The 20,252-nt window shown below is 41.9% G+C and overlaps 1 protein-coding gene across 1 annotated transcript in view; it reads right to left on the bottom strand.

Moving 5' to 3' along the window:
• CERS6 (ceramide synthase 6) overlaps window positions 1-20,252 on the bottom strand; it is a 226,173-nt gene that overhangs the window by 110,936 nt on the left and 94,985 nt on the right. Inside the window, exon 4 of the mRNA XM_056533718.1 lies at window positions 17,437-17,494. Coding sequence (XP_056389693.1) covers window positions 17,437-17,494 — 58 coding nt within the window. The remainder of the gene's footprint in view (window positions 1-17,436; window positions 17,495-20,252) is intronic.

The raw sequence follows: 20,252 nt of genomic DNA, 5'->3' as shown, positions 1-20,252 counted from the left end.
AGTACAATTACAACAATACCCAGTTTGTGTTTGCTATGTTTTTCTATTAAAAATGTAAAACCTAGAAAAATGCTTTAAATCTACGGAGCTGGGTATGGACTCATTTCCTGCAACATAACCTGAACTTTTTATTGGTACCATTTTAGTGTAGATGGCTTGATCGCTTTTTTTTTTTTCTATTTAATGTGTCCAAAAAAATATATAAATGTAATTTATTTTTTATTTTTCTCAGTTTAAGCTGTTTACCCTGCGGGATCAATAATGTTGTATTTTAATAGTTAAGACCGTTCAGACCGTGTGGGATCAGTAATGGTCTAGTTTAATAGTTTGCACAATTGCTATGGCGGTAACTGTAGCTTAGTCATGGTAGCCATAAGGCCTAGTAAAGGCCTTGGGCTGCCATGACAACTGACCGGCTGCCGCTGAACTACTAATGACACCCACCAATAGTGCTTAAAATCCACTGTCAGCAGTATTTGAACAGTTAAAGGAAAACCATCACCAAGTTCACCCACACTAAACCCAATACACTGGGTTATAGAGTGGGTGAACAGGAATCCAATGAGGTGTCACTTACTTTTCTTCCTCCAATTGCCGCTGAATTATGTGCCAGCAAAGTTCCATTTTTTGGCCCCTGCATCGCGCTTCAAGGCGGGGCCCCGCCAGTTGCCCGCCTCTGATGCTCCTAAGTTCGCCCCCTTAATTAGCATAATAATTGCCTTCAACTCCACGTCTTAGTGATGTGGAGTCTCATGCCCCGTGAGCGCAGCGCTCTGTCTGCAGAACGCACGCGCCTAAACCTTTCACCCTTTCGCTGAAGCCTCGCTACTCCCGACTTCTGGGTGTAGCCAAGGACCGGCGCATGTGCAGTAACAAGGGCCAGAGCTCTGGTGCGAATTAATGAAAACTACTACTTTTAACATGTCCCTTGCATAGTAATCCCCCCCCCCCCCCCCCCAAAAAAAAAAAAAAAAATTATAATAATTTAATAAACAGAAGAAGACAAAATTGCAGAATGATCCCTGCTATTCGTAATATGCGTAATGCTTGTTCTGATGAGAAGGAGCAAGGGCTGGGGGAGACCCCCAATCTAGTGATCAGTGGGGCCACCCAGCGGTCTAACACAGTGTTTCCCAACCAGGGGGCCTCCAGCTGTTGCCAAACTACAACTCCAAAGCATTCAGGGAGTTGTAGTTTTGCAACAGCTGGAGTCACCCTGGTTGTAAAACACTGGTCTAACATGTATCACCCTTATTTGTAATTAGTCAAGGTGCATCTCAATTTTTTTCTACAGCCGGACAACCCATTTATAACACTCAAGTGTCTGGCCAAGATATAAAGCAAGATGTATTTTTCCTAGTGTCATACAAATGGCTGTGTAAAAAGGCACACAAAAAATAATCATTTCCATTTATTACAGCTAAAGAACTTCACCACCTCTAACAGAAAATGTAATTCTCACCTAGCGCAAAAGAAACGGCTAATCGGTATTTTGCCTACAGCCGTTCCCCACAGAGTTGCAGCAGACGGTATAACAGAGATAAATTAATTCCATAGCACGGAAATAAGCCGCTGAACACTTCACTAACAAAAAAGACATTCCCTAGGAGAAGCACTCAGGTAGTGCACGCTTTGGCGAATATTGATTTTTTTTTTTATTTATTTATTTTTTTTTAAGTCAGCATAAATAGTGGCGCTGCCTCCATGGTGTGTATGGACTTGATAAATAAGAATGCAAAGCGCCTGCATTGATAAAGTATTTTCGTATGCCTCCAAATCCTTTTAAAAAATCTTAGGCGAGAAATAGTTGCTAGGCAACTTTTTATATCTGAAGAAAGACCAATAAAACGGATAAACAGCCCTATTACAATGCACGGTTTGCCGCACTTCACAGCATCTTTAGCCCAAAATTGTAATATACAATTAGGTTATTATCTAAAGGCAAAATCTACAGTCAAACCCAATTACAAGCATTTTTTTCCCAGAAAAAAAATGAACGGGATGAAAAGGATAGAATGAAAAAGTTGTTGAGGATCTATCATAGCCATGATACTGTCCTTGGAAAACCTGACTAAAAATATTAATCTAAATTGTTCCTCAAAACTCGTAATAATATATACACTCCCATAATATTCTCAGGAATGTATCTAACCCTGATTTTAAGCCTACAACTAGAGATGAGCGAACTTACAGTAAATTCGATTCGTCACGAACTTCTCGGCTCGGCAGTTGATGACTTATCCTGCATAAATTAGTTCAGCCTTCAGGTTCTCCGGTGGGCTGGAAAAGGTGGATACAGTCCTAGGAAAGAGTCTCCTAGGACTGTATCCACCTTTTCCAGCCCACGGGAGCACCGGAAAGCTGAACTAATTTATGCAGGAAAAGTCATCGACTGCCGAGCCGAGAAGTTCGTGACGAATCGAATTTACTGTAAGTTCGCTCATCTCTACCTACAACCATTCCTGCTGTGACAAGTTCCTGATGTGTCACACCTGGAGACTAAAACCTTTTTTTCTTTAGAGCTAGGGAGTACTCCTTGTGTTTTGAGGGGTTTTTACCTGGAACAGTGTCTCCCCATGTTTTTTTGTATTTACCATATATATACAGTGGCCCCTCAAGTTACAATTTTAATTGGTTCCAGGACGACCATTGTATGTTGAAACCATTGTATGTTGAGACCATAACTCTATGGAAACCTGGTAATTGGTTCTGAAGCCTCAAAATGTCATAAAAAAATAGGAAAAAGTGAGGATTAAAGATAAATAAGTAGATAACTAATAGAGATAAAGCAAATCCTTACATATAAAAGTAAGAAAGATCTGCTGGGAGCTGTAATCACTGTCTATGTCAGTGTTTCCCAAGCAGGGAGCCTCCAACGGTTGTAAAACTACAACTCCCAGCATGCCCGGACAGCCAAAGGCTGTCCGGGCATGCTGGGAGTTGTAGTTTTGCAACAGCTGGGGGCACCCTGCTTGGAAAACACTGGTCTATGTAGAGGACAGGAGCTTCTTCAGGGTCCTGTACAGAACACACAGTGTCCTAAAAAAAGGAAAAAGGAGCCGCCCTCACCTGATGCCCAAAAGAATAACGCTAACCCTGGCACAGGTAACGAGTACAGAACATGTAATATCTCCCTGTACTGTAGGGGGCACTACCAGACACCAGTCAGTACATGCACTTTAGGAATACACGGGTTTTACCAGTGAAATATCCATTCTGATTGGTCGGTTCTTCCAGCCATTGACACGTTTTGCAGATTCCATAGTATTGAATGTTGAGTCTGGTTTCAAGTTACAATGGTCCAGAAAAGACCATTGTATGTTGAAACTAGTGTATGTTGAGGCCATTGTAAGTTGAGGGATCACTGTACTTAAATAAGTTGATTACATCCCCTCTTAAACATCTCTCCTCAAGACTAAACAAATGTAATTTGTTGTCGTCTCTGTACCCTTTTCAGTTCCCGGATGTCCCTTTTATGAACCCGTGCCCAAAACTGAACAGCATATTCCAGGTGAGGCCGTATCCCTCGAGACCATGTCTCTTTTGATACAAGACAATGGGGGAGATTCATCAAAACCTGTCCAGAGGAAAAGTTGCTGAGTTGCCCATAGCAACCAATCAGATGGCTTCTTTCATTTTTAACAAGGCCTCTGCAAAATGGAAGAAGCGATCTGATTGGTTGCTATGGGCAACTCAGCAACTTTTCCTCTGGACAGGTTTTGATAAATCTCCCCCAATATCCTGCTGGCCGTAGAAGCAGCTGCCTGACATTGTGCTATTCGGTAGTCTATGATCTACAAGTCACCCAGATCCTTCTCTACAGTGACTCTCCCACTTTAACACCCCCCTCCCCCCATATGATGCTGCAGGTTTTTTTTTTGTACCTATAACATTATATTTATCCAAATTAAACTTCATTTACTTATCAAAAGGAGTGGGAGAGGAATTTGTAGCAAATGATTCCATGATTGAAGGACCCAGTGCAGGGTTGGATATTACTGTACTGACTGTACTTAATATATTATTTATACCCATATATTAGCTACCTACCCTGTAATAAATGTGTCTCCTCATGAAGCATTCGTGATAACATAGAAACACGGCGAGACGTGGGAGGAGAAAAGGAATAAGAGATAGACTAGTTGGTTCCGATACATAATTGACTGACTTATCTGACATGTCCAATGACATAGGAAATATTTATCGAAATTAATTTAGACATACCAAGCAGCAGTGTTTTATCACTGAAACATAGGGATAAGGGCGCCCTTAGGGAGAGAGAGTTTGATAGAGAGAGGTCAGATGCATTAATATACCACAATGATAAAAGGAACAGACCGTGGGGAGTTGAACCTGCACCACAGTGGATCCATAACATATGTTGCGTACCTACAGGACATGTGAGTCTCTTATATTTCTTCCTCATATCTATTATGTGTCCCCGGTTCCTGATAGTTTGCTTTTCAGGATAGAGGAAAGACGGGGTGGCACCACTGCTGAGCACAACATAAAAATAAAGTTGCCATATGGAAAACAATGATAATCAGGGTGGAGGCTATGGTGTGCATAAAACTAGAGTGTATAAGGTCCAAAAATATGCAAACAGTAGAGAAAAAATGGTTTTTGAACTCACCATAGAAATGACTCTTCTTCTTATATTTCACCGGCTACCGGCATGGAAAGGAGAATGAACCGCACAGCCGAAGCCTAGTGGAGTGACGGCAACAAGCCTTGTTTCGCGGTCTTCCCACTTCCTCTGTTTTGAAGCTGAGCAGCGTGACGGCAACAAGCCTTGTTTTGCGGTCTTCTCGCAGTTCATCCTCCTTTCCATGCCGGTAGCCGGTGAAATTTAAGAAGAAGAGTCATTTCTATGGTGAGTGCAAAAAACATTTTTTCTCTACTGTTTGCATATTACTGTTTGGGATATTTGCCATTAATTTCATCACTGAATCTGGGAAAAATGTTATGGATATTTAAAAGGTAATCTGTCACCAGTGTCACCTGCACTGACCTGCACTAACCTGTTGGTACCGGCAACAACAGTACTTACCTTGTCCCGTTCCTTGAAGGGGATCTTCTGTAATCTTCTCCAGTATCTTTGCTCCGGCTTGGGGCATGGGCGGAGCTTATTGACGTCACCGCTGCTGTTCTCTAGCAGCGGGACCCAGCAGGGAGCAGCAGTGGTGACGTCAATAAGCTCCGCCCGTGCCCCAAGCCTGGTGCCCTGAGCGAAGATACTATAGAGAATATTACAGGAGATCCCCACCCCGGAACGGGATAAGGTAAGTACCATTGTCACCTGCACAACCTGACGGTGTCGACAGGTTAGTGCAAGTGACACTGGTGACAGATTTATTTTAAAGAGTATCTGTCACCAAACTAAACTTTTAATATAATGTTCCTTAAGACACTTTTCTATTTACTTGCTCTTAAACTTCTTGTAACATCCATTTATTTGTCTTTTGGTATTTTCTGCTTTGGGTCCTGTTCAGACTTGCTTATTGTTATGTGAACAGTTTCTGTGTTAAAGGGGTATTCCAGGAAAGAACTTTTTTTTTTTTTTTTATATATCAGCTGGCTCCAGAAAGTTAAACAGATTTGTAAATTACTTCAATTAAACAAATCTTAATCCTTCCAATAGTTATCAGCTGCTGAAGTTGAGTTGTTATTTTCTGTCTGGCAACAGTGCTCTCTGCTGACTTCTCTGCTTGTCTCGGGAACTGTACAGAGTAGAAGAGGTTTGCTATGGGGATTTGCTTCTACTCTGGACAGTTCCCGAGACAGGTGTCATCAGAGAGCACTTAGACAGAAAAGAACAACTCAACTACACCAGCTCATAAGTACTGAAGGGATTAAGATGTTTTAATAGAAGTAATTTACAAATCTGTTTAACTTTCTGGAGCCAGTTGATATATAAAATAAAGGTTTTTTTCCTGGATAACCCGTTTAACTTCTTTCTGTTATTGTGAGAGTTGATGCTTCAAGCCCTTCAGGACTGGGAGGGTATATAAGGCCTCTTCTTCAGGTGCTGCTCTGGGCTGGTAATTTCACCTGTTACTCTGACCATGCTTCTTTATGCCTCTTTGTCTGTCTGAGCTTATTTCCTGAGTTTAACCATGGTTATTTGTCCTGTCTATGTTATTGATATCTGGATTTTAGCTGCTTTGTTTAGTACCTTGTCGGGTTTTAGTATTCTTGCTTTGCATATATTTTGTGTTCCTTGTTTAGACCCGTGTTCAGATTGTATTCTGTTTTGTCTGAGTTTTGTAATTCATAGTCCGTGTTCACATTATGCCTTTGTATCAGTCCTGTTGGACCTTGCTGGATCCTGGATCTCCTAGGATAGAATCCTGTTCCGAGCTTTTTTTTTTTTATCAACTGGTGTCAAAAAGTTAAACAGATTTGTAAATCACTAGTATTTACAAATCTTAATCCTTCCAGTACTTAGCTGCTGTATGCTACACAGGAAGTTGTCTAGTACTTTTCTGTCTGACCCCAGTGCTCTCTGCTGACACCTCTGTCCATGTCAGGAACTGTCCAGAGCAGGAGCAAATCCTCCTAGCAAACCTATCCTGCTCTGGACAATTCCTGACATGGACAGAGGTGTCATCAGAGAGCACTGTGGTCAGACAGACAAGAAATTCAAAAAGAAAAGAACTTCTTCTGGAGCACACAGCAGCTGGTAAGTACTGGAAGGATAAGGATTTTTAACCCCTTAAGGACCAAGGACGTATGAGTACGTCCTTGGTCCCGCTCCCGTGATATAACGCGGGGTCCCACAGTGACCCCGCATCATATCACGGCGGGCCCGGCGTCATAGTGAAGCCGAGACCCGCCGCTAATAGCTGATCGCGGTGCCGCGCGCTATTAACCCTTTAGCCGCGCGCTCAAAGCTGAGCCACGCGACTAAAAGTGAATGTAAAAACTGCCGGTTAGCTCAGTGGGCTGCTCGGGATAGCCGCGGCAAAATCACGGCATCCCGAACAGCTTACAGGACAGCTGGAGGATCCCTACCTGCCTCCTCGCTGTCCGATTGCCGAATGACTGCTCAGTGACTGAGATCCAGGCATGAGCAGTCAAGCGGCAGAATCATTGATCACTGTTTTTTTATGAGAAAAAAAAAACTGAAAGAAAAAAAGTGAATAAAAATCATTTAACCCCTCCCCTATTAAAAGTTTGAATCACCCCCCTTTTCCCATAAAAAACCCAGTGTAAATAAAAATAAAAAAAAACATATATGACAATTTTAAACGTATTCATTTTCCTGCATGTAGTTATGATTTTTTCCAGAAGTCCGACAAAATCAAACCTATACAAGTAGGGGATCATTTTAATCGTATGGACCTACAGAATAAAGATAAGGTGTCATTTTTACCGAATAATTTACTACGTAGAAACGGAAGCCCCCAAAAGTTACAAAATGGCTGTTTTTTTTTTCAATTTTGTCGCACAATGATTTTTTTATTCCATTTCACCGTAGATTTTTGGGCACAATGACTGACGTCATTACAAAATAGAATTGGTGGCGCAAAAAATAAGCCATCATATGGATTTTTAGGTGCAAAATTGAAAGAGTTATGATTTTTTAAAGGCAAGGAGCAAAAAACGAAAGTGCAAAAACGGAAAAAACCCCGGTCCTTAAGGGGCTAAATAAAGTAATTTACAGATCTGCTTAACTTTCTGGCACCAGTTAATAAAAAATAAAAAAATTCCACTGGAGTACCCCTTTAAAACAATGGAGGTTGTAATAAAAAATATGTGAGAGATTTTCACATGGCCGAAAAAAAAAAGGGGTAGGGGTATTTTTTTTAGTAATTTTTTTGTTTTGTATTTTATTTACATGAGTCCAAAAAAGTTGCAAGTCCTTTCAGATCACTTCAGAACACCATTTTGTATGAATCACCCTCTTTCCTGCAACTTTTCTACACATAATGGGGGAGATTTATCAAAACCTGAGCAGAGGAAAAGTTGCTGAGTTGCCCATAGCAACCAATCAGATCTCTTCTTATATTTTTGACAAGGCTTCTGCAAAATGAAAGAAGCAATCTGATTGGTTGCTATGGGCAACTCAGCAACTTTTCCTCTGCTCAGGTTTTGATAAATCTCCCCCAAAGTCACAGTTACTTTTTGTGCAACTTTTAAAAGTGATTTTCCCCCAAACGGTAGTTATTGACAAGTTATTCACCTCCCCCCAAGCCCCATAACTACCCCCCCCCCCCCCCATGGGCAATTAGGGATATTTAACTGTTTAATTTCGTGGGTGATGTTAATTGCTTGTTTGTGCAACCAAAGTCTGTTTTTTTTACTCCAAATTTTGGTATATGTTTGCATATATGTTGTGCATGTGGTATATGTTGAATATATTGAAATTAAAATAAAGAGTAAAAAAAAAAGAATAAAAAAAGTGATTTTCAAAGACAGTTTTAAAAGACAGGTCTTGGCTGGTGTTAATTTGCAGTGTTTTGTGGGGAGGGGGGTTGCGGCATTTTGTGCGACATCCGCAGTTTATAAATACTCCACCACTGCAAGTTGAAAAATGAAAATACCTTAAGAAAGTGAGTTTACACAATGTGCCTTACACTTGTAAACAACAGAAACATCTCACAGAAAAGTTCCCCAATATAATATTGTACATAATTTTTGGAAATTTCCCGCGGTTATGCAAATCGCTGTAAAACGTACCATTTTTACTGCAGTTTTGAACATTTGCCGTACGATAGTACCGAAAAGCAACAAAGCCAATATGCCTTCAATTCAAAGTAAGCCACACCAGAAGAACCCATTTATACCCCAAATATAGTTCGAAAATAAATATAGTAGTATTTTGCAAACTCAAGTTTAAAATGCAATATTTAACATTGTAAAACAGAATAGAAAATCACAATTTTTTTACCAAGCTTGTGTAACCTTTACCCGAGAATTTTCATGTAAACGCAAGTATTAGCTTTTAAAAATCTTTAAACAAATCTGTCATGTCACAGAAAAGATTAATGCTTCTACGTGTTACTCACTAGGTAATGCAGACTATTTGCACTTCTTTTTTTATGCTCCTAGCTTCTCTATTTGGCTCACAAATCCCTCTGTTCTGCTTCTCACTCATTCTGAAATCCAATGCTCAGGAAGTGCTGTATCAGAGGCAAGCACTGAGCCCGCCTTCACTCTCTATGCATTCACTTCCTTCCTGAGTCTGCTGTGCTGGGTCTCTTTATCTAATCACGGCTGCTCTGTAACCCCCTCCTCTCTGTTTTCGTGCTGAAGTCTAATAGGACAGGAGTGAGCACAGAAGAGTGCTAGTCCCACCCTCACATCCTGGACTCTGGGTTTCAATAATGGTGTTGCAATGTGTGATTTTATGTATTTTATTTTTGTGTCAAATGGAGCGTAGTTGCGCCAAAATTATCAATTGTCGCACGCAAGTTTGTAATTTTGGCACAAATGCAGCCCTACAAAAGGTGCAGACTCCTGCCCCAGAATTCCAGGCAAAAATTTCTGGCTGTGTGGCAGCAGCTGAAAAGTGTTAAATGTGACCTTTGAATTTTGCCAGGTTCACAAAGGTAAATCTTACACAGCTAGGTCCTTTTTGTATGTTTAAAAATTTTTATACAAAAATCTGTTATGTCACATAACTGTGATTTTTTATTAAAAAAATTTAAACAAAAATTCTAAAGCATATTACAAAAAAATATAAATACATTATTGTGTAAAACATTTTATTTAACCCCTTAAGGACCAATACAAATAAACCTGTACGCCCCTGAAAGACCAGGCCTGTTTTTTCAAATCGGGGATGTCTGTCTTTATTAGAGAATAACTCTGGTAATGTTTTGCCAATCACGATAATTCTGACATTGTTTTTTTGTCACAAGTTGTCCTTCATGTACATAGTAAAAGTAAGCCGATATCACTTGTAGTTTTTTTTTACAATGCAAAAAATCATGAAATTTTTGCAAAAAATTACGATTTTTTGCTATTTTAACACTAATTGGTTGCATATATTTATACTTACTGACCAAATAGTTTATGAAACTTATACTTTCAGATGTCTACTTTATTGTGACACCATTTTTTTGTTTTTAATTAACATTTTAAATTCGTTAGAAGCCTAACAATTTCACTTGAAATTTAGAAAATTTGAAAAGTACATCTTTTTTTGTGTGCTTTGCAAGGTTTGCAGAAATTAAAAGGTAGTAGAACATAGGAACACCCCCCCCCAAATGACCCCATTTTAAAAACTAGACCCCTCAAGGTATTCGCTAGGGGGTACAGTGAGTATTTTAACACCATAGTTTTTTGGCAGGAATTATTACAAAGTCAGTGTTAAAAATTCGAAATTTGCAATTTTTCACAAATGCATCATTTGGGGGGCATATTTTTTGTACATCACTTCTGATATTGAAAGAAATGCACCCTATATATTATTTAGCTGCTTGTCCCATGTTCGGAAATACCCCCGCTTTGGCCATATATGGTTCCTTGGCCGCGTGGTAGGACTCAGAAGGAGAGGAGCGCCATTTGGCTTTCAGGGCAGAACAGTACCCCCACCCCCACAAGTGACCCCATTTATATACCGCACCCCTACTAGTTATTGGCTGCACCAGGGACCACTCTGATTGGTCCTTGGTCGGCTGGCAGTATAACGCGTCTGTCTGTGACAGTTAAGGCTCCTGATGGATATATCCGCCATGTTGTGGGAATAAGCACCCGCTCTTGGCGAATATATCCATCACTGCTGTGGCTGGGTAGCTCAGTGTGTCCGCTCATGACTGCTGGCGGGAAATCCGCCGCTATGAGTGGACACACAAAGCTACCCAGCCGCAGCAGGGAGCTCATTACCGTGACTGCTGCATAATGTGTAGGATCACATGGGGACATCCGCAGCATATTACATGCTGCGGATGTCCGCCAATGCGATCCTACACATTATGCATTTTTTTAATTAGATTCATTAAATAAATGTATTTTTAATATATATATATATATATATATATATATATATATATAATATATATATATATATATATTATATTTTATTTATTTATTTATTTTTAACACTTTTATTTTATTTTATGAATTTTTTTATCACTGTTTTCACTAGCAGGCAGCATATTAGGACGTGCCTCTGGCACGTCCTTTCAGGCAATACCCAGGACTTTTTAGGACCCCCGGCTGCCCAGGTATGCAGCAGCACCCCGCGATCGCGCTGCGGGGTGCTGCAGAGGAGACAGAGGGAGCCCCCTCCCTCTGTCAGAACTCCTTCCAGCGCGCGGTCACTTCTGACCGCGGATGTAAGGGTTAAACTGCCGGGAGTGAAGTGAACTTCACTCCCGGCAGTGCGGCAGGTCCCGGCCAGCCGCGGACACACACAGCACCCCGCGATCGCGATGCGGGGTGCTGCAGGAGTGACAGAGGGAGCTCCCTCCCTCTGTCATAACACTTACAGCCCGCGGTCACTTCCGACCACGGCTGTAAGGGTTAAAACTGCCGGGACCGAAGTTTACTTCGGTCGTGGCAGTGCAGAAGGGTCCCGGCTGTGTGATACAGCCGAGTCCCTGCCGCGATCTCGTGGGTGCACTGGGCAGCACCCACGGGAATAATGGACGAGTATAGACGTCCAGGTGGGGGAACGCCCGCCAACCTGGACGTCTATACTTGTCCATGGTCGTTATCGGGTTAAACAAAAAAAAAAATTGTCTTTGTGTAACTGCTACATTATTATTTGTTGGAGGAAACACAAAATATTTTTATGTAAACAAACATTTGTTAAACACTTTGGTTGGTCAGTGTTTGAATGTTCTTCCTTCTATTGTTGTAGCTACTTTCTCTGTCATTTTTTTCTTGGTGTAAGTTTGCAACTAAACGAGCATGATTGCGCCCAAAATTGCGCAAAAACAAATTGTCGCAATTGACGATTTTCACACCAAAGCATGATTTCAACTGAAATCACAACTTAAATCAGTGATAAGGTTCTAAACCATTTGGCACAAAAAGTAACATATAAAGAAAATTGCGACAAATAGTAAAAAAAAAAAACTGTGTAAAATCCTTCAATGGGCACTGTCATGAACTTTTTTTTTACTATGTTGTAGTTCTGATGTATTGCTTTGCGGGGGGGGGGGGGGGCATTGCGGGGGAAGCGCCGTGGCCATAACAAAGTTATTGTTTTCACCACAGGGTGCCTCCACATGATTCACCACTACAACTCCCAGCATGCCCTGATAGCCAATAGATGTCAGGGCAAGCTAAGAGTTGTAGTGCTGAAACAGCTGGAGGCGCCCTGTATAGGTGAACTAAGGGCGAAAGTCCCCCCAGCAGGCATCAGTGACGTCGCACCTGCTGGGGAAGTCTGCCTGGCAGTGAGCACACTACCAGGCAGACAAAAAGGCATTTATAATATGTAAAAAAAAAATTAAGGCAGGGAGGGGGATAGGGGGATAGGCAATAGGCAGGGACAGAAAAACAATAAAGATTGTGGGAGCTACTCTTTCATACATACCCCCCTTTGTCCCTGCCTGTGCTGCAGCTGGGACAAAGATGATGTTGCAGCCGGACACTAGTATGTTCTGGATGGTATGGGGACCCCTAGTGGTCTATTTTTTAATAAGCCATGATTTCTATGAAAAGAAGATTATTTTCTTATAAAGTATATAAGAAAGGTAAACATTTTGTTTTGGATGTACAACATCTAAAAAGTTTTTAATTCTGACAGTGCCCATTTAAAGGGGTGTTATGACAGGCAGTGCATGTCATGTCCATATTTAGGTTGACTCTACATGAGGACCGAAAAATCTAAATAAATTGCTGTAAATTGTAGTAAAAATCATATGTTGCAATTTGTGCAATTGTCCATTTACAGCAATTTAGTCCAAACTACTGTCACTGTGTCGCCCCGGCCTTTCTGCACTTAGCATGGTTATTTCCAAAAATGATAGCAAATTAGGGAACACTTTGACAAAAGGTCCCCACCTAAGACGGACGATTTTAGCTGAATGTGATGGAAAAGTTGCGGCTCATAATGACTATTGTATGTCTAGATCAGTGTTTCCCAACCAGTATGCCTCCAGCTGGTGCAACACTACAACTCCCAGCATGCCCGGACAGCCTTCGGCTGTCCGGGCATGCTGGGAGTTGTAGTATTGCAACAGCTGGAGGCACACTGGTAGGGAAACAATGGTTTAGGGGCAGCAGTTGTCTTTTTTATATACTTTTGCATCTACTTTTGCTATTCCTGACAGCTCCTTTTAGATTGAAGAGAAGTCATTGGTAAAACTAGCCATTATCAGTCATTACAATAATGATTTTTCAAACTACACCTTTTCACTTTCCTCGCGGTCTTGGACATTGCTGTCAATACTCAAGACGGATAAAGCGTAATATCTGATTGGTTGCCGTACATAACAACACATCTGTGCGCTTGGCACTATTTTATTAAATTGACTTTCCCTCTATTAAGGGAATGTAATTTACTGCCTTGTACTTGTTCTTCCAGATCTTTTCTTGCATTCAATGTTTTATCATGCTGGCTTCCATTTTGACCTCTTTTGTCTACGATTCACTTAAAAACCGTGGTTTAGTTGCCCTAAAACCAGTGGTCTGCCACCTGTGGCTCTGCAGAAGGGCATGCTTGAAGTTGTAAGAGGTGCAGTGTTTTTAGTAAAGAATATGTTAAGGAGGTACTCCGCTGAAAACATCTTATCCCCTATCCAAAGGAAAGGGCAGTGTTTCCCAACCAGTGTGCCTCCAGCTGTTGCAAAACTATAACTCCCAGCATGCCCGGCTGTCTGGGCATGCTGGGAGTTGTAGTTTTGCAACAGCTGGAGGCACACTGGTTGGGAAACACTGGGATGGGGATGTCAGATCACGAGGGTCCCCAGTGGTGATGACACCCAGCTTCTGCATTCTTGACATCACGCCATGCCCACTCCATTCATGTCTATGGTAGGGGGCGTGGCGTCTGGCATCGCCAGTCATTGGGCACGGAGCAGAGTTCGCTCCGTGCACCAAATGACAGGGGTGCCGGGGATTAGATTGTGGGGGTCCCCAGCGGCGGGATCCCCGCAATCTAACATCTTATCCCCTATTCTTTAGATAGGTGATAAGATGTTTTTGTGGTAGCCCAGTACGGGAGGTGTTACCTGGTGCTCCTGCTGTCCTGTCAGGCAGCCTCCTTCAGTGTCCCCAAGGCCCCCAGCACTTGTTTCCCCATTGTAAATATGTTTTACCTTGTAAAGTGTTATAAAATGTAATGTTGCTTTAAGAGTTATACCATGTGATATGTCATGTGATTGTTACCCAGGAGGTACCAGTGACCAGGGGATCCCAAGAGTGACCTATGGGCTCCCTGCTCGTCTCCCCCCATATAAGCCCTGGGTGGAGCTTCTCTCTTAGCTCTTGCTTCCTGCTGAGGTCCAGTGCAGTCGTGCCTAGTGTGTGTGTCCAGAGTGTTGGAGACCTCAAAGTCAAGTCCTGCAGCCACCATCAAGTCAAGTAAGATAAAGTCACAGCTTTATGAGTCAAGTCAAGTCAGTCCCTGTCATCTGTCAAGTCAGCGAGGTCTGCATTTAATTTTCCAGTCCTACTACAAGTCCCAGCAAGTCCTTAAGGTCTCTGTGTCACTGGTCACCTCCTTGGGCCCTGGCTGAACTGTATAGACTTTACCAACTGTCTACCCTCAGTAAAGCTACCGTTGTCCGTAACTTGGCGTCGGAGTCTTTATTGCCCCCGTGCCTAGCCCAGGATCCAGCGGTATACCTTCGGGTGGTTATAGGCTAAACCACGCCCTGGAGTCACGAATACAAGGGGTTAATGCCATCTGCCCCTAGGGTAACAACATCTGCCCTGCACCACACACCCCAACACCACATTTTTAGCAGAGTACCCCTTTAAGTTAGGCTCTGGTCAGAGAACATAACATCCTGCATCTCCCACACCTTCAGTGGGACTTTGCCCAAACCTTCAGCATCTCAGCACAAGACAACAAAGCTGTCTAGCGTGTCCCCTTACATCATCACCACAAGTGGTAGCAGAATAGACAAAGGCAGAACCAACAGACTCTTTTGCAAAGGAAAGACTTGGTATGGATATCCTGAGGACCGGCCTAGCCGAGCCACGGACTACCATCTGAGTAACACCCTTCTGGATGTCCTCACAGATAGGGGTGTCTCATAGTAACCCAAGGAAACGTAAGTAAGGGAGGGGACCTATGCATATCTTTCCAGGGCAGACACCCCAGTGAAGACCCCCTGAAGCATGTACCCATATATTGGACAGTAGCTAGCACAGAAGTACAGTCCATAGCCTAAACTAAATTTCTTTAGAAAAGTGTATCCTGAGTATCGCGAGGAACAAGCAAGGCCAAAAAGGAGTCTGCACATGTTACACGGGAGAAGCACAAGTCTAGTAAATTTTTAGTCACAAGTCAAGCCAAGTCAGGTCTCATCCTAGAGTGTAGTGTCTTATATGTAACATAAAGAGAGAAAACCAGCAAACATCTCAAATCTCATGTCTGTCAAATGACTGTGACAGGGACAAGTTACCAGATACTTCAGAACCACCAAATGTACCTCAAGTACTGTATTCTCAATTCTGCACCAAAGTATTATTCACCTGTTTTGTTACTTTATTCTGAAGTAAAGAACAATATGTTATCTATAAAGCTTTTGAGGTATTTATTCCCCAGGGCCTTGGTACAGATTTCAGCTTTATTGAACTGGTAGTTAGTGGGAACATTCATGAAAATAAAGGATTGCACAAAATTCTGTTACGTGACACTACAGCCCTCATCATTCATCACTCACTACACTCACAACCCTACATCTGGCATCAGGAACTTGACACTTGCCAGCTATGTATCCTCACACGACCATCACATTCATCCTACCACATTAATGTCCTCCAGGAGCTGATGAAAAGCTGATGAAATGCTAATAACTGTACAGTAACCATAAAAACATCTGACTAAAAGATCTAAAAACACCGAAGCAGAAAACATTGTGAAAACTAAAATTGGTTTCAGTCTCAAAACCTTTGGCCACCATACTTATACAATACATAAACACATTGGGGGAGATTTATCAAAACCTGTCCAAAAGAAAAGTTGCTCAGTTGCCCATAGCAACCAATCAGCTCGCTTCTTTCATTTTCAACATGGCCTCTGCAAATTGAAAGAAGCGATCTGGTTGCTATGGGCAACTGGGTAACTTTTTCTTTGCACAAGTTTTGATAAATCTCCCCCATTGTCCAACATTTTTCATACTGTGTGAAAGAAAAAGTGGAGTGATTTTCCTACAATAACCAATCACAGCTTAGCTTTCACTTTACCAGAGCTCATTAGCTGAGCGGTGATTGGTTACTTCACTTTTTCTCTCACACAGTTTGATAAATCTGGGCCATTGTTTTATACATTAAAGGGAATCTGACCCAAACTAAACCCTATATACACAGGGTTATAGTGTGGGTAAACACGCGTAAAACAAATTTTTACTCAACCCAATTGGTGGTCCCTTCAATAGAGATGGAGCCCCCATTGCTAATGTGCAAATGAGCTCTTTCGCACAATGGAATGAAGGCAGGACTAGGGGAAAAGAGGGGACAGAGGCAAGGATGCTCTCAATGCGGATCCCGCCTCCATTGTGTGTAAGAGCTCATTTGCATATTAGCAACGTGGGCTCTATCTCACTGACAGGACCACCAGATTCCCTTTAAGATGTACTTGTCACTTAAAAAAAAAAACTCTCCCTGCCTCTGTGTCACATGATGGAGACGAGCTTCATAGACGTAGAGTAGTGTATATAGAGATGCAATAGGCAAAACCCCACAGTAAGTGATTACAACAGGTTATTGCAATGTTTCCCAACCAGTGTTCCTCCAGCTGTTGCAAAACTACAACTCCCAACTTCGGCTGAGAGTTGTAGTTTTGCAACATTGAAGGCACGCTGGTTGGAAAACACTGGGTTATTGCATACACCCGATGCCTCCACCTAACTTATGGATGATTGACACATTTCTCTCTGTCACTGTTTTCATAAATCCAGCGGCACCATGGTTGCTCTTGCACCCTCCTAAAAATCTAAGCCAGCTGTGGGACGACGTGAATTTCTGCAACGTTTGGTGTTGCAAATCAACCATAACATTGCATGTGAGGAAGGTACCCCCTCCATGGGAGGTCCAGCCCCCTTTTTGCATCTTTCCCTCTCCCTTGGCATGAGTGACATGCCAAGTCAAAATGTTGCACGTTGTTGTGCAGAAATGTTATTTAAAAAAAAAAAAAAAAAGTGCAATTTCTGCGAATAAATATGCAACCTTTGACCATATGCAGCTTAGTAAATGACCCGCAAAGTGTCTTCCCCTAAGAGACAGGTTCCCAATCAATGAATATTAACTCTTCATGTTCACATGCATGTTATTTCTGGGCTATAAAAAAAAATGACATGTGCCTACCTTTTTTAGATACCGTATTCCGTAAGTAAATATGTAAAGGTTAAAAGTAAATTTCCACCTGTAAAACAACATAGTAAATAAAGTAGTAAGTTATACTACTATTAATAACATCAAGGATATCTTACAAAACAAACACATGGACATAAGGACATCATAAAGCAGTGATTCCCAACCAGGGTGCCTCCGGTTGTAGCTAAACTAAAACTCCCAGCATGCCCGTGTGTTTGCCAGTGTGCAGTCGGCCATGTATATTCCTGCCAGGGATCTTGAGAGCTGGAGGCAATGATACTGTGTACTGTGTAAAAAAAAGTGATCATCCCTCCCTGCTTCCAGCTTGTGGTCCAAAGAAGCGTGAATATTTCGTATATGCAAATATGATCCCTCCCTTCTTTTAGGTAAAAAATATAATCGCGCATGCGCACTATGCAAATTTCATTATGAATTTTCACATGAACAAAAGGGGAATGAACATAGCGAATATGCGAATTTCGCGAACATAGGACAAATATTTGTCCATATATTCACACAAATATCGCAAATTTGAATATGGCCCCTGCCGCTCATCACTACTCTTATATGAAAGTGGGATACCTGTGTTATCAAAAAATGACCTAATGTTTAGATCACATTGTTTATGTTAACCATTTTTGTTAAGAATTTTTGGTGATGTTTTTTTTTCAAATTTTCCATTTTCCTATCTATATTTTATAATAATCTTGAAATCTTGCAGTTTCCTTTCTGGCCACTAGGTTTAAAACTAAGCTGAGGCTTCCGATTCTGTATAGATTATTTCCCAATAATGCCTTTTTTCTAAGTACTGGCAGAAGTACAGTGAAAGGTTAAACCAGTATATAGATAACACTGGATTCACCACCATTCAAAGCAGAGATCAGAATCTTCTCATCCTTTGGAAAAGGTCACAGAGAATGCCCAATTTAACTGAATGGGATAGCTCCTGTCTATTGCCATCAAAGGTCCATGGGTCCTGCTGTAAAGCATATCAATAAATGCTTTTAAAACAGTTAAGGCAAAAAAAAATTATAATAATCAAATACAATCAGAAAATAGAAACAGATTGGAACAGTGTTCCCCAGCTGTTGCATAACAACAATTCCCTGTATACCCAGACAGCCAAAGGCTAACTCTTGGGCTTACCCTCTAAATTATTAAAGTTTATCTGTCTGCAGTCACCACTAGAGGGAGCTCAATCTATAATGATGTATACAACTACTGATACTGAATAGGAGCAATTACATTCTTTATGCAGTAACATTCCAACCCTCATACCCCAGCCTCCACCATTCTAACCTCATAGTTGAACAGGTCAGGACAGTGTTTTCCAAACAGTGTGCCTCCAGCTGTTGCAAAACTACAACTCCCAGGATGCCGGGACAGCCGAAGCTACCCAACAGTAGTACACAAAAATGGTCAATGCTGGTTAGATCAGACCTAAAACTACAGTTTTTTTGTCCAGCCTAACGTTTCAGCGTTATCAAGAATTTTAGTTATATTAAAAGTAGATAAAAACAAACTTTATTATTAATGTTCTGTACTAATTATTTTACCATTCATTATGTATTGAAATGCTGTGGATTTTTATATTTTATGAAGTAATGTGGAAGCTTTTATTAATCTTTTTCAGTATTTCCTTGATCATTTTTATCATATTCTGTGAAATGATACAAATCAGTGTATAAATTATTGTTACGCACAATAAATGGGGAATGTGAAAAACATTAGAAATCTACCAAGATGTGCAGCAACCTTGAAACTCCTATTCAAACACATATACCGTAGTCAAATTTGTATTGCTAAATAATGATGTAATTATACATTCATCATGTACTGTAAGTATTTGAGAATAATGTATTACATGTGTGGCTATAACAGGGTTTAATGTGTACTTGTTATTTGCAAAAAACATTTAAATTTTTTTTTAGATAATACCGTTATATGTATATATGTATATCTGTCCCTGCAGCTATCGCCTGTGTGTCTCTGTGCATAGACCAAATACAGGAAGTGAGGACGTACAAGCAGGGCTCTGTGCAAGCCCCTGGCCTATCAATTAGCCTGCTATGTGAGCCGGGAGTATGTCATATAGCCTCGGTATACAGAGTCATGCTTGGCCTCAGTGTACAGAACCCTGCTTGTCCTCACTGCATAGAGCCATGTTTGTCCTCACTGTACAGAGCCCTGTTTGTCCTCAGTGTACAGAGCCCTGCTTGTCCTCAGTGCATAGAGCCCTGCTTGTCCTCAGTGTACAGAGCCCTGCTTGTCCTCAGTGTACAGAGCCCTGCTTGTCCTCACTGTACAGAGCCCTGCTTGTCCTCACTGTACAGAGCCCTGCTTGTCCTCACTGTACAGAGCCCTGCTTGTCCTCAGTGTACAGAGCCCTGCTTGTCCTCAGTGCTCAGAACCCTGCTTGTCCTCAGTGTACAGAGCCCTGATTGTCCTCACTGCAGTGGTGTACTAAGGGGGGGGGGGGGGCGGCCCGCCCCGGGTGCCACTCTCAAGGGGGGTGCCAGGGGTGGACTGACCCGCCGCCGCAACTACTGAGGATCTGGGACACTCGTCCCAGATCCCCAGCAGACAGCGCTACATTCTCCTGTATGCGCGATAGGCGTCCCCTCTGTGTGAGCTGCATCTGAGACGTGACCTCCGCCCCCACGCAGCACGCAGTACAGGCGCTAGTGACATCACTCATCCGGCGCCTGTACTGTGGAGGGGAGAGGATGCAGGCCCTGCTGCTGAGGAGATCGCTGCGTGTAACATCAGGTGATCATCCTTTTTATTTATTTTTTAACCCTGCCTAT

The sequence above is a fragment of the Hyla sarda genome, chromosome 8, assembly GCF_029499605.1.
Source record: "Hyla sarda isolate aHylSar1 chromosome 8, aHylSar1.hap1, whole genome shotgun sequence".
NCBI classification, from domain to species: Eukaryota; Metazoa; Chordata; class Amphibia; order Anura; family Hylidae; genus Hyla; species Hyla sarda.
This window is presented reverse-complemented; position numbering and strand designations above follow the sequence as displayed.